At 48.1% G+C, this 14,919-nt stretch overlaps 1 protein-coding gene across 1 annotated transcript; it reads right to left on the bottom strand.

Moving 5' to 3' along the window:
* Positions 1-458: 458 nt before the first annotated feature.
* On the bottom strand, positions 459-3,808 carry LOC106830413 (granzyme H-like). The gene is made up of 3 exons (XM_070519109.1): positions 3,533-3,808; positions 2,251-2,398; positions 459-1,736 (listed from the first exon to the last, which is right to left on the bottom strand). The coding sequence occupies exons 1-3, from the start codon at positions 3,585-3,587 to the stop codon at positions 1,502-1,504; spliced, it is 438 nt and encodes a 145-aa protein (XP_070375210.1). The 5' UTR covers positions 3,588-3,808; the 3' UTR covers positions 459-1,501.
* Positions 3,809-14,919: the final 11,111 nt, after the last annotated feature.

The following is a 14,919-nucleotide window of genomic DNA, read 5'->3' as shown; positions in this document are numbered from 1 at the left end:
CATCAGAAGCTGCAGATGGTCCTGGCTGTGGGAGAAGCTGCTCCACTGGAGACAGACGCCCTGGAAACAGGAAACTCAGTGCCCACGGCCTGGCCCCCTGGCCTCCTGTCTCCCTGGAGTTATTCCCCTTCCACTGCCCTGCTGCTCTCTCTGCCAAATTGTCAGGGTGTCGGTGATGGTGGTTGGGTTAGAGAAGGTAAGAACTTTCTAAAGACCAGGGAGGTACATATTTTGGGGAAGAAGATTGTCCTTTTATAATGAGCAGCCTTCAGACTCAGCCCTTGCACAGGGCTCAGCACCACAGATGTGCGACTGAGAAAGGATACAGCATGGGGTTTAGGGGGAAGGAGAGCTGGAGGAGGAAGGAGGAAGGACAGCCACAACTGACAGCAGAGGGCTGCCTGGAGCATGCTGCTGCGTGTTGAAAGTGGTTCAGTGAGTCCGTGAGACTTCAGTCACACTCGCTAGAGATCCATTTATTACGGCCCTGCAGTCCCACTGCCCGCCCCACGGGATTCCTGCCCCAGGAAAGATGGTCAGGCACAGAGGAAGGTCAGCCTCCTGCCTGCTGTTAGAAGTGCTTCATTGTTGACTTTATACAGGGCAGAAAGTGTGAGACCTTCATGGAGACTCCTGGAGGCATCCCGTTGTTTTGTCCATAGGAGAAAATACCCTGGATTGGCTTATTACACATGAGGGGGCCTCTGGAGTCTCCCCGCAGGCAGAGAGAGGAAGGACTGAGTTGGCCTCCCTGTGGTCCTGCCCTACCCTCCAACCCAGAGGTCAGTGGTCTCCATTATGGGCTGTGTGGGGGAGCAGGGCCAGGGAGGGCCTTGTCAACTCCCTCATCCCAGGACTCCAGCATGGCTCTGACTGTCACATGCAGCTCCACCCAGGTCAATGCTTTCTCTCTAATCCTCAGGGAAATTTTGGTGAGAACTCGGCTGTGGGATGACTGATCCTTCCTCGCCCTGCAGCCCTGCTCTGCTCTGGGGATAAAACTGAAGACTGCATCCGTACACCCCAGGTGCCCAAGCTCTCAGGCTGAGGCTTGAAGACATGGCCACGCCCATCCCTGAGAGCTCCCCATTTCCTCTCTCCCTGGGTCTGTCTCGGTGGATGCTGGAAACCCTAACTTGAAGCTGCTGCTCATCTTCTTTGTGTCCCCTACACAAATCTGGGGGTTCTGGTTGTAGTGGTCTGGGAAGTGGGAGTAACAATCATCATCCTTCTGCACAGTCAGCTCCACCTCCTGCAGTGTGTCGGACACTCTGTCTACTGGGGATACTTTCCCCCAGCCGGCCACTCTACACACCGGGCTTGGGTCCACCTGGGCTGTGCCCCTGTGCAGGCTGAGGGGCCACACAGTTATAGTCTGCTTGGCCTTTCTCTCCACTGATGGGAAGAGGCAAGATAGTCCAGCTCAGCCACTGGCCTCCAGGGTCCGGACACCGCGATGAGGCTGCACTGACTTCCCTCTCCCCTGAGCCACTGGGACTAGTCAGATGGACAGGAGGGGAAGGAGGGGAGGGACAAGTTGCACTGGGAGGGGAAGCAATCTGGACCCAGGACAGCAAGAGCAGCAGGGAGGTTCCCTTAGCTTTAGTAACATGATGTCATTGGAGAGGTTCTTAGGATTATAGTCTGGGTGGCGGATGGCTTGTCTCTCAGTGATGACCTGCTGGGTCTTCCCCTGCTTCTGGATGTTGTGGGCCCCAAGGGTGACATTGATTACTCTGCAAAGAAAGTAGAGTGAGGTGGTGGGGTGCATGGAATCAAAAGAGATCCAGCCCTGGAGTCATGAAGGGCGGATGACATGGGGGAGTACAGGGCTGCAGCTGGTGGAAATCAAAACAAGAGGAGGACTGGGCACTGAGTGATTGTCCCCTGTGCTTCTCAATGACCTTGAGGGTAGGTCACCTGGACGCTTTCTCTAGCCCTCAAGTCATATTGTGAAAATACTCTGAGTATGCCTTTTCACCCTAATGATTGCTTTCAGCTTTCCCAGCTGCTTTAGTTGGACAGTGTGGTCTCTTTTCTCAACCGAGTCACTTGCTTTCAATTCAGACGCTCTGACCCCAAAGTTTCCCTGTCCTATTTCTCACTTTCCGTCACCCAGTCATGCTCTCAGATGGTTCCTCTCATGGCCTTGAGTTACCAGGAGCTGGGGGAGCTCACCTGGGCTGCAGCCCCTGGGCAGAGGTCCCTGTAGGGGTCTCAGGAGGTATCAGTTGTCTGCGGGCCCCTCACCTTCCCCGGCAGTGAGCAGCCGTCAGAACAAAGTCCTCTAGCACGAGGACACCGCCACACCTCTTCTTTTTGTTCTCAAGCAGAAACTGAACAAACACCGTGTAGGGGTGGGAGTGGGGCTTGGGCTCATGTCCTCCGATGATGTTCTCTGAAAGAAAAGACTGGAAGATGGGCTTTCCTGGAGTGGCTGTGGTCAGGAGGGAAGGTTCTGGAAGGTGGTGATTGAGGGTGGGGTCTACAGTGCCCTGCTGCCACCAGGGAGTGTCCTCCCAGGTTCTCCCAGTAGGACAATAACCTTTTCTGAATGTCAAGCCTCAGAACCTCCTGTGAGAAAAGGGACGACAGTACTTGTTGCCCTGTCCTACTTCAGACCATGCATGGTGAGATAAGAGCTGTCTTCATGATGGTGGAGCCCAGGGGATCATGGACAGGGCTCCGCTACGCCTTCTGTCTCAGTGAGTCTCCTAAGCCCGCTGAGCCTCTGCTAATGTCTGAATTTGTGCCCGTTTCTAATGATCTGTCCGTGAGCTTATGGTGCTGGATTTTCTACAGTCCTCATGTCCGAGAGTCTAACCCGTCCTAGGATCTCAGTAAACATTTTGTGGCTGCATGAATGAATGTCCTTCACTTAGCTTTCTGCTGAGTTTGGTGGGGATCGTGCTGGTGGAATTGAAGGCCATTGGCCTGGAGAGGGGACACTGTGTGGAGCAGCCGAAGGCCTGAGACGGCAGGGGGAGGTGGGGCTGAAAATGTGCTGCCCAGGACCATGGCAGAGCCATGGCAACGGGGCACCCTGCATGCAGTGATCCAGCCTCTTCAGAGACCAGCTGCTCCCTGGGCTTCTCTCCTCAGCAAGGGTGAGGGGGTGAAGTTTCCAGGAAGTGAAACTGAATCTTAAGCTGGGTCCGGGACAACTCTCATTACCACATCCGATTTTTCTAAGCCGCCCTTTCTTGGGTTAGAGTGAGGGATTTCAACTACTTGTCATTTGTAGCTTCCCATCCTCTGCCAAATAGCTTTCTATGAGCAATCTACTTCCCAGGTGATAAGAGAGAGGCTTACACACTAAACCTTCTAGTGAACACCCTTCCTTCCTGCCATCCTTTTTGAGTGTTTATGCAGCATCGGACTTGTTAGTGTAGGTTTGGGGTAGAGGCTGGCGTCTAGAAAGTTTTTGGGCTCAAACTGAGGAAAGTCCCTGACTGTGCTGGGCAGAAGGGTGAGGAGTCCAGAGGGTTTTGTGAGATGGGCTGGGGTTTCTGGAATGGGGATGGTCACTCACCTGTCCCAGCTTCAGGAGGCAGAAGAAACACTAGCAAAAACAGGAGTGGCTGCATCTTTCCTGAAGGTCTGCCGAGGTCACAGCTGCTGGTATTACTTCTTTCCAGACACAATGTCCCCCAAGGGAAGGCAGGAGTGGTGGCTCAAGACCTCACAGACCTCCTAGACCTGTGCTGCTCTGGTTTCCTTGTGTCATCTGCAAGATGGTTTGTCGAAATTCTCTGGATTGGCTTAGGTGACAGTAGCACTGTCAACAACCACACTTGCACTCTCAGTGCTGGGTCACAGCGTGAAAGCAAGAAGAAAGAACAAGAAAATGAAGCCTGTACTGCAGCCACCAGAGGAGCTGGACCCCAGAAGCCCCTCGGTGACTGAATCTAGAATGTCTCCATTTCTTAGCTCATGGCTCTTTTTCCATCCTGATGAAGTCATGAATAACTATTTAGGAAGCTTGCTCCAAGGAGATGAGTGAGATGGCTCCTGCCCTTGAGAAGATGGCGGTCGCCTTGAGTAGACTGAGAATCTGTGGTTAGAGTGTAGGCCAGTAAGGGCTGTGGTGGGGGTCTGCTTGGTGGTGGGAGATAACATCTGAACCTCCCTTAGGGGCATGTAGAGCTGGACACACGCAGACACCCCCAGTGGTAACCTCACTGCCTCTCTGACCACAAGTCCAGCCTAGTGTTTTGGAGTATTTAGAATCTCCTCTTTAAATGTAAATATTCTGTGACAAAGAGAGCTTCATTCATCCCACAATTTTGAGTAAAATCCTGGACTTGATATTCATGGGACCAAAACAAACCATCATTAAGTCCATCAGAATTGAATGGCCTAAGTGGTTTATTCTTGAGTCATTGAGCACCCCTGGACCTGAGGCGGGGATTGTTCCACCCCAATCAGAGTGTCTGTTTTCTGAGGAGGGAGTTGCCCTTGAGAAATGCTGGCTACTGATGTCAGATGGGGAAATGGATGCTGATCATCCTAATAATCACTATCCACCAAGTACTCTCTGTCCTGGTCCAGTGAATCATGGCTCTGTCATCCCTGGGCCTAACATAAGTATTTGCCAACAGATTATCCCAGCATCCTCTCCAGTATGATGACAGATGAGGAAGTAGTGGAAAAGAAGACATTATGAATTCTAATCAGCCCAATCCCAATTCTGTTAAAGCAGCGGAATGTTATGAAGACACAGAAAAAGACGGGAAGGCAACGTGCTTAAGCACTAATGATGCTGGTCTCGGGGAGGTGAAATTCTTGGGAATTTTCATATTCTTATTTGTCTGTTCTGCCTTTACCTGTCTTTCTATGATAAACATGCATTACTTTTGTACCCAGTAAACATTTTCCCATAGTCAAAGCACACTGATCAACGGCAAACATTCAGCAGATGACTTCTTTCTAGTTTAGCCTTCTCTAAGGTGGATATTTTGAAAATGAGTTTACTTTTCTCAATCCATTCTTATATACAAGATTCAGAGACTGTTGAAAAATTTGCTCAATACGCTATAGGCCCTAGGACATTTTGGTGAATAAAGAAAGAATTAATGATTTCCACTCTAAAGATGGAAGTTCATTAAGTCCCTGGCAGCCTTCCCTCCATCCTCCTCTACTCAGTGCATTGCTGGCTTCTGCCCCAGAGAAGATGGATGGATCAATCCTGGAGGCAGTTTTTCCATGGGGTAGAAAGCTTGAGGTCCTGCTGTAGACAAGTGAATGTTTCCCATTCTTTTTTCCAAAGGAGACAGTGTCCTGGGCCACCTTGTTTCTCACAAGGGAGCCACTGGGCTCCCGCTGTGGGCAGGGGAGGAGGGGCTGGGCTGGGCCTTCTCCTGCTCCTCCCCTCCCTTATGCCCTGAGGTTAAGCGGTCTCTGTTTGGGGGCTGGGAGTGAGATGTGGGCCAGGACAGCCTTTGTGCCCCTCTTTGCTCTGGGACCCCGGCCTGGCTCTGACAATTCCTTTCTTCTCCTCCACCAGGAAGACTTTGCCTATAATTGGCTGTGGTAGAGTCTCCTATCCCTGCAGGGTGACAGGACCACAGATTGAATTGGTGACAAGGCTGAGTACATAAGGATATAGCGAGTTCCCTCTGCTCCAGATCTCCTCAAGCTTGGCTGTACCCCAGGCTGGGCGTGGACAGTGCTGGGGATCTCACCTTAAAAAGTCTTCCTCTTTGTTGGGTCCCCCACACATATCTGGGTGATGCTGTTGTAATGGTCTTTGTAGTGAGAGATGCGTTGCTCATCCCTTTGGATATCAAGCTCTACTTCCCGCAGTTTTATGACTGAGGAAGTGTTCCCACCAAGGTCCTCCCAGTGAGCCACACTGCACGCCGTCCCTGGCTTTGCCAGCTCTCTCCTCCTGGGCAGCCTGAGGGGGCTCACAGAGGCAGTCACGTTGGCCTTTCTCTTCAAGCTAAAGGCAGAGGAGAGAAATTCACAAAGACTCCAGGGACCGTCATGGGGTTCCTTTCTCCACAGCCCTGATACAAGTGAAAGGGTCATACTGGGAAGGAGGGACAGGAGTGAGGTCATGGGGGATGCAAAACCTCAGGATTAAAATGTACAAGAACCAGTGGAGCCATGAGCCCTACCCTTAGTAATACAATGTCCTTGGAGAAATTCCTAGGCTTGTAGTCTGGGTGGGGGATGTCTCCTCTCACAGGGATGACGTGCTGGGTCCTTTCCTGCTCCTGGATGTTGTGGAGCCTGAGGGAAAAGTGGGTTAAGCTGCACAGAGCAGAGTGGGATGTGTAGTCACAGGAGATGCACCCCAGGAGCCATAAAGGAGGCACGAAGGCTTGGGACACAGCAGGACTGGAGTGGGAGTAATTACAGGGGCTGGGGCCCTGGGGCTGAACATCCCCGTGTCCTCTGCTTCTTGACGTCCCATGCTGGCTGGCGGTTCCTGGAGCAGATTCTGGGTGCTCAGTCAGATGCAGAGCTTGCCTGTGTCTAAGCAAAACCTGAATTTCTCACTTGTGCACTCTGGGCATGGAGCACGACGTCAGCCTCCTCCCGATGGCACATTTGACCAGCCCGTCACTTCAACAGACCACTTGCACTGACCTGTTCCTATCTCCCCAAAGCTTCCCTGTCCTCTGAAGGGCTCTTCTGTGTTACTAGGTGGCCCAGCTCTGCGACCTCTGAGAAGGCAGTTCTCTGTGAAGTGTCACCAGAAGGGTGGAACATGCTGTTCCTCAGCTTCCTCAGCAGCGAGTGGCTGGTGTCAGCACAAAGTCCTCACACTTGAGGAAACTCTCACAGCTTTTTCTTTTCTCTGGACTCTGGATCAGAAGAAATACCAGATAGAAACAAGAATAAGGATTGGCCTCATGGTCCCGGATGATTTTCCCTGAAAGAAAATTCTACCCTGCTTGCTGTGCTCATGGAGTCACAGGCTGGAGCAGGGAACTGGGAACAAAAGAGAGCAGGGTGGGAAGGAGCTGGAGTGGCAAATAGTGCGGTCTGTAGTGGCTTGAAGCAAGCAAGAAGGGGGCCCTGCAGGTTCCTGGGGTTGAAACGCAGGCTTCCCTAGTGACCCTCCAGACTCAAATTCTCTCTCTGACAAAGGGAAGAGCAGCCTTCATCCTTAATTCCTCCTGTAGACTCCTGTGTGGCAGACAGGAATGGTGTTTGGAACAAATGATGAAGGCCTGCTGGATCCTGCAAAATCCTTTCCCTGACGTTCTCTGAGTCCTCTCCCTGCTCTTCTTTTCCAGACCTCACTGGCTGCTGGTCTGTAATATTCGGAACATGAGCTCAAGATGCTAGGCTGTGTTTGCTCTGTATCTGCTTGAGCCTGACAGGTCGTAGGTGCCCAGTAAATGTCTTATCTGCCCCAAGGAATGGCTCCCAGTTAGCCTCTGAGGAGGGTAGGTAGGGATAGTCCTGGTAAGGTTCTGAGCAGCAGGCAAGATGGAGCCTGCCAAAGCTGCTGTGCCCATTGACTGAAAACTTACCAGAGAGAACTTGAGACTGATCCAGCCAAACATCACTGTTAAGGGAATGCTGCCAGCTCTGGGATCAACTGGATCCTTAGTTTCTTTCCTGGGCGGCATGGGAGTGACAAACCTTAGAGAAGGGAGTGGAATTGGAGGATATGTTTTAGGACATCGAGTTAGAAAGCTAGTGGGCCCTACTTTGATTTCAGAAGTCAGCCCCTTTCTCCAAGCTGCCCTTTCCTTGGGAATTAATTATTTCTCATTCCCAGCTTTCAACCTCCTTCCAGAGGCCTTTGTAAAAGAACCCGCTTTCCAGATGACAAGGGTAGGACCTGGGGAGGAACAGCACCCACTGGCCCTTGTGAGAACAGCGTTCCGCCCTGCCATTCCTGCTGAGTTTTCATTATGCATCAGATTTGCTGGTCTTTGAGGGATGTTGGACCTGGAGTTCAGAGAGTTCTCAGATGGACCAGCACTAGGATGTGTCTGAGTGCAGCGTCTGAGCAGGGCTGAGCCTGTGCAGGATGATGCTGGGCCTGTGTTAGTAGGGACAGTCACTCACCTACCTCTCCCCTGTGCGACAGAAGAAACGCCACCAGGAGTGGCAGTGGCCATATCTCCCCAGGAAGGCTCCCCAGGTCATTGTACTGGAGCTTCATCCTTGTCATCTAACTCCTAATGTCTCCTCAGTGTTGTGGCCCTTATTACATAAGGTTCCCTCTGAATGCCTCACACTGCCATCTGATCAAGTCCTCAGGCCTGAGTGGAGCAAGAGCTTATCAGTCACCACACAAGCACTTGTAGCTCTTGTCTCAGTGCTGATAATAGCCACAGAAAGCAGGAACTGCCGGCTACACGTGGGGTGGTTGGAGATGTTGATCAGCCAGTAGCAGGTCCCTGAGCCCCAGCAACCTGAGTCTTGTGATGATAGATCCAACACTATCTTCATTTCCTTGGCTCTCTTTAGACCTCATTATTGAGGATGATTATTTATGGAGGCCCCGTTCTATGTGAGGCTTGGGGGTATTGATATGAAATACCTTGCTTCTAGTGGAGTAGACAAAACCATCAGGGATCAGACAAGGGAGTTGAGGATGATGATTGGATGGATGGACAGAAGGTGTGGCCATGGCTGAAGAGGGCTTGTTCCATTCCTAAAGAACTGCGTGATTTAAAACAATAACAACCACAGTGATTTTGCCCATGGATCTGCGTTTTGCTCTGGGGTTAGTGTGGATAGCTCCCCTCTGCTCCCCTTGGTGTCAGCGGAGGCTTGATGCCCGGAGGCCAGAATCACCTGAAGGCTCGCTCACATGTGCCCAGTGGTTGATGCTGGCTGTCCGCTCGGCACGTCCCTTCCTCTCCGTGAGGGCCCCTCAAGTAGTCTCTGCACATGGGATTGTCGGGTCTTCCTCACATCATGATGCTTGGCTTCCCAGAGTGAGCATCTCCCAAAGAGTGAGCCAGGCAGAAGCTGTGTTCTTTTTATTACCTAGACTTTGAATTCATAATGCATCACTTCTACCCTATTTCCTGGTTCGTGGCATCTAAAACCCCCCTCAGACCCAATTGAGAAAAAAGGTCACAAACCTGCCTGTGAGTGGGAGGAGTGTTGCAGTCCTGTAAGAAGAGCCTGTGGGATGGGAGGTACACAGAGGCCATCCCAGCAAAGCACAATCTGTCATGCTGCTCTAGGTGCCTGTAGAGTTGGTCAGAGGCTCTGATGTGTCTAAGCCCAGGTCATAGCCTTTGATGGGCTGGAGTCTGCTTTCTCCAAATCCTGGGTCCTGAGAATGGAAGAGTGTTGGTTCTCCCCTAAGTTATTATCATCAATGAATTACTGATACTACGTGAAGTGGGAACGGATGCCAGGGAGCCCAAGCAGTATTCTCACACCACTGCCCAGAGAGCATTTCTGATATCCAAGTAGCATTCCCCATAAGAGTTATCTTGATTATCTCCCCGTAATGGAAAAGAATAGGGAGTCATGGAATTGAAAATAATGTTGGTTTTAGACATGTTGATCCCAATTCTCTTAAAAAGCAATAGAACTTTAGTTAAAGAAACAAAGCACAATGTCAGTGGTGACTCTGGAATGGGAACCACAGTGAACCAGAGTGTGGTGTCCAAGCCTTGCCTGTGTGGGGTGGGGCAGATGCTCACACCAGGCCTGCCTCTGTGTAGACTGCCTCCTCACCCCACATTAGCTCAGACACCCAGCACTGGGCTGCATGGCTTGGGGTGTCAGAATACATGTGAGGTGAGGATGGCAGCCCAGTGCAGGGAGTGGATGCCCAAGTTGGGTGAACAGGATGTTCACACAAGGGGTTGTCCTACTAGGTGGTATCGGAGCTCAAGTGGGGAGACAGGGACCTCTTCAGGGGGGTAGGCTGGTGCCGTTTGTCAGAGCAGGCTGTTTAGGGTGAGTTGGGCTTTGGCCCGAAGGGGCTACAGATGTGGAATGCCAGAGCCTACGTGGAGGAAGGAGAGGACCCTCATAGGGGAAGATTGGGATCTGGGAGATTTGTTATATGAATCTCTTTTCAGATTAATCTAATATTAAACAAAGTAAGGTTAATGATTAGATGTCTAAAGATTAGTTGATATTGATGATATGAATCTTAATTTCTTGGGTTTGGTGGCTGGAATGTGGTTATGTACGAGTGTCCTTGTTTGTAGGAATTACACACCAAGGTATTCGGGAAGTGACAGAGCACCATGTCGGTAACTTTACTCTCTAATGGCTCAAGAAAACAGAAGTTCTTTGTATTGTACTTGCAACTTCTCTATAAGCTTGAGATTGTTTTAAAATTAGGAGGAAACCCATAGCTTTCACATATACAAACAACCATCAGTTTGAAGATATAAGTATAAAGAAAATCTGTCATAGTAGCAACAAAAAACCCAAGAGGCCAGGAAAAGCTTAACCAGAATTGTGAAAAATCTATTCGAGGAAAACTTTTAAATAGTCCTAAAAACACAAAAATAGACTTGAGAAATAGAAATATAGTCTTAGTTCTCAAATAGGATGGATCTACACCAAAAACGTATAATTTCTCCCCAAAGTAATATATACATTTAATGTGATTCCTATAAAAATATCAATTTTTCACAAGTTCTAGACAATTTCTAAACTTATCTGGAAAATAAGCAAGCAAGATTAGCTAGGAAAATCGTGACAAAAATAAAAAAGACTAGTAATGGAGAGCATGAACCCCGTCAGATATTAAAAACATCTTATAAAACTTCTTTACTGAAAACAGTGTGGCCCTGACTCATGAACAGACAGAGAGAGGAATCAAACAGAATAAGAAATTAGAAACATTCCCCAGTACATATGGAAATGTGGTTTTTCATAAGGTGGGATTTCAGATCATTGAGGAAATGATGGACTTTTTAATAAATGATACTGGAACAACTAGACAGTGATTTATTAAGAGGTTAAGTTGGAGTCACATTTCACGTAAACCATCAGAATAAACTCCAAATAGATAAGATATTCAAATATACAAAGTAATATCATTCATGCACTAGAAATAAACATGGGTAAATTCCTTTATAACTTAGAAAAGGGAAGGCCTTTCTAGAAATGACTCTTAATCCAGAAACATTAAAAGAAAAGATTGATAAACTTTAGTATACAAATGAAAAACTTTTTTAATTCGTATGTCAAAAGCACTGCAAGCAAATTCAAAATACAGACAGCAAACTTGGAAAAAAAAAACTATTGCAACACATATCACAATTAAAGAGCTAATCCATCTAATATATAAAGAACTCTAAAAATTCAGAAGAAAAAGACCAAGACCTGATAGGAGAATGGGCAAAAGACAAGACAGTTCACAGTAAAATAAAATTAAAACATAATGAAGTCTTAGCTCACTCATATTAAGAGAAATGGAAATAAACTATGGAAATAATAATTCTACTAAGACACTCTATTTCATCTCATAAGTGGCCGAAGTTCTAAAGTTAAAGAGCGCCCTCAATGGGCAAGGCTGCTTTCTTTGGATTGGTGTGGCAAGATATGTCTTTATTTTTTCTTCCATCATTTTGCTCTCATCCTATCCATGTCTTTATATTGGAGTGTCTCCTGTACACAGCACAAAATTGGTCTTGCATTTTTTATCCACACTGACAATCTCTGCCCTTTAGTTGGAGTGTTTAATCTGCTTAGATTTAATGGAACTACTGATAGGGTTAGGTTGAAGAATATCATATTGCTATTTGATTTCTATTTGTGTGATTAATGTTTTGCTCTTTTGTTCTTCTTTTCCTGCCTTCTTTTGTTGTACCTGATTTTTCCTTCTTTATCGGCTTTTGGTTAGATCTCTATATAGTATTTTACTGAGCAATGTAGGATTGCAATATGCCTCCTTCACATATCACAGTCTACTTTGAATTAATGTTATACCACTTCATATAAGAACATTGTAATAAAATATTTCCATTTATCCTCCCTCCCACCCTTAGAGTTATTTTTGTCATACATTTTGCTACTATATTGCATAAATCCTAAAGCATTTTTGCATTAATAGTCATTAACCTTTGAAAGAAATTTATATAAAGTCTTTTATATTAGGTCACATTTACACTTTTTTTATTCTTTTTCCTTCCTTCCTACGATGGGGATCGTTTCCCTTCAGCCTGAGGAACCGCTTTTAGTCTTTCTTGCAATGCAGGTCCGATGGCAACAAATTCTCATACCTTTGTTTTCCTAAAATGTCTTTTCTTTGCCTTCATTTTTCAACAATATGTTCACTGAACATAGAGTTCCAGAAAGAGGTTGCCTATTTCTTTTTTCTTTCCAAACATTTAGAAATGTCCTCTCACTGTCTTCTGACTTCCATCATTTCTGATGAGAGCTTGTTGTTACTCTTATTGTTTCTATAAAGTAAAGGGCATTGCTTTCCTCTCTGTCTAATTTCACCTTTTTGTCTTCATCTTTGTTTTCTTTTTTTTCTGAAGAAGATTTGGCCTGACTTGACATCTGTGTCCATCCTCTTCCATTTTTTTCGTTTGTGGGGTGCCTGGCACAGCATGGATTCATGAGCGCTGTGTAGGTCCACACCTGGGATCCAAACCAGCAAACTCAGGGTCACCGAAGCGGAGTGCACAAACTGAACCACTGCACTGCTGGGGGGCCCCATCTTTGGTTTCTACCAGTTTGACTATTATATGCTTACACATGGATTCCTTTGCCCTCCCCAAGGTTCACTGAGCTTCCTGAATCTGTGGATGAGGAATGTAGTCTAGCAATAGGCCTATGACGAAAAGAAACAAGGGGCTGCACTTCTTTTATGGTGAAATGTGTTTGTTGGAAAAAAGCAGTGCTGTGTGGGATAGCAAGACAGGAAATCAAGCCTGTGAGTTCTGTAAGTCCACAAAGGGGGAACCGGCAGAAGTATGGTGGTGGGCAGGAAGGCAGAGCTATCCCAAGACACGTTCCCAAATAAATTAGCAAGATCTCACTTTTCTTTGGGCCTCTCTCCCCCAGGACCTGGCTTGGGAGTTCTCTCCCTGCCATCCTGGGACCCAGGTCTCCTTGTGGGTCTGGATGGAAGACGGGGTGATGGGAGTGACTTTTGGTGAGTAGAAGCGTCTCCTTTAGGTCATTACAGAGATATTTTGTTTATTTTTATTATTAAATTTTTGTTACAGAGATGTTGAGCGGAGGATCATTTCCTCAAAGGCAGGAGTGAGGTAGAGGATACTTCCACAGACAAAGGAGATTTGAAGGAATCAGCAGGATTAGGGTGCTTACCCACCTCCATCCAAATGTGCCCCTGAGCAGACTTCAGCTCACCAAGCGAGGTGCTGAAATCCTTGTCACAGAATGGCTGCACAGCAGCCCAGAGATTTTCTCTCCAGGGAGGAGTCTGAGCAGAAGCTCAGCTCTTGTTCAGGGATGCCAGGAAGTCATCACGGGGTGGGGGTTAGACAACATGTCAGGGCTCTTGCTGGCCTGGCTGTCAGGGCGCCTGGGCTCAGTCCAGGCTCTGTTCTAACTCTGTGGTCCCTTCAGTCGGCCACTGCTCCCTCCTGGGACTGTGTCCCTCCCTCATCTCTCACAGGAGGAAGACCTGCAGCAGCGTCCTCAAACTTGTATGAAAACCACAGAACCATTTCCTCAAGTAAATATCATATCTAAACTCAATATACATGTGGCTGGGCTACTTTTTAAATAATACTTTTGTTTTGCTTTTGGCATTTTCTTTCTTGTCTTTTTGCATCAAGGATCCAGGTTCTTAGTATGTCCTAGATACAGAGATATTTTTTCGGCTCCAGATCAGAAGCTGCGTGTCTTCACTGCTCTACCCTCATGAAGGTACCCGCAGTCATGAAGAGACTGTGTTGCTGCCTGCTTTGTGCACAACAAGGTGGGAAAGGCCATGCCTGTGAGGGTTACATGATCCCAGAGTAAGTACCTCTTGTGGTGAGAGGATAGTGCTGTGTGTGTGTTTGGAGCAGGAGATCAGAGCTGGAACGCATGCTGATCTCCCAGGTCCTGACCCATATGACAGGCAAGCCCTTGGAGAGATGGCTGCTGGGAGTGTTTCCTGAGGTGAGCCCAACTCAGGGAGATCCTCATTTAGCAAAGAATTCCGTACTGTATGTGTGGGCTCCAAGCCAAAACCCTCCTCAAATTGAAAAATCTGGGTGATCTGGAAACTATGGATGCAGCAGTAACCACGGTGGCCTAAAGAGGAGAGGCCTTTCTCCAGATTTCCAGACCATGTGAACCTCCCTGAATCTAGTTTGATTCTGCGCAGGCAGGAGGTACAGTAACCACAGGGATCATGTTTCCGGCCAGTCCAGTTGGATGGGTGTTTAGAGTCTGACTCTAGTTGCCTTCAACCAAATACAGAATACAGTTTTTCCTACACTCTGATTCTGTGCAATTACATTCCTACCTCCCACTTTTGAGGCTAATGAAGGTAAGGCTGCCCTCGCTGCCCTCCTCCCTCCCTACAGGCTGCCCTCTCCTCTAGGTGAAGAGGAGGCTCCAGTGGACAGAGTGTGGTGACTTCACTCCTAGAAACTAAATGACTGCTGTCATTTCCAAATCCCACACCCTGCTGTCCTAGAGTAACACGTGCTCATGCTCACATGGACTGTGACCAGCAATAGGAACAAAACTCAAGTTCTTTATTCCTGTGGATTTCCCACGAGATCTAGGCCATGTGCACTCACGTGACAGGGAGGGAGAGTTACATGATTTGGGTGAAACTCACACTGTCAGTGTCCCTCAGGTTCAGATGACAGAGTCTGTATTAGGTCCACTGTGGATCCCCAGTGCCAGGCCCTTAGGAGCTCAATCAGGGTGTGTTTGTTTATTGATGGAAAAATGGTGCTTTCCAGTCCTACTGCAGAGAGCGTAGGGCTAACTCAAAAGGCTGAGACAGCCCTAGGTGGCCAGTGAGGGGTCTTAGCCTAGAGGCCAGCA

Source organism: Equus asinus, chromosome 2, assembly GCF_041296235.1.
Source record: "Equus asinus isolate D_3611 breed Donkey chromosome 2, EquAss-T2T_v2, whole genome shotgun sequence".
NCBI lineage: Eukaryota > Metazoa > Chordata > Mammalia > Perissodactyla > Equidae > Equus > Equus asinus.
Note: the sequence above shows the minus strand (reverse complement) of the source record. Positions and strands in the feature narration are given on the sequence as shown.

Bases quoted from the DNA above. Each gene is read 5' to 3' on its own strand.
- LOC106830413 (XM_070519109.1), bottom strand. From the start codon at position 3,587: ATGCAGCCACTCCTGTTTTTGCTAGTGTTTCTTCTGCCTCCTGAAGCT. The intron at 2,399-3,532 runs GTGAGTGACCAT...CTTTTCTTTCAG, and splicing joins GCCTCCTGAAGCTGGGACAG to AGAACATCATCGGAGGACAT. The intron at 1,737-2,250 runs GTGAGGGGCCCG...CTTTCTTTGCAG, and splicing joins GCTGCTCACTGCCGGGGAAG to AGTAATCAATGTCACCCTTG.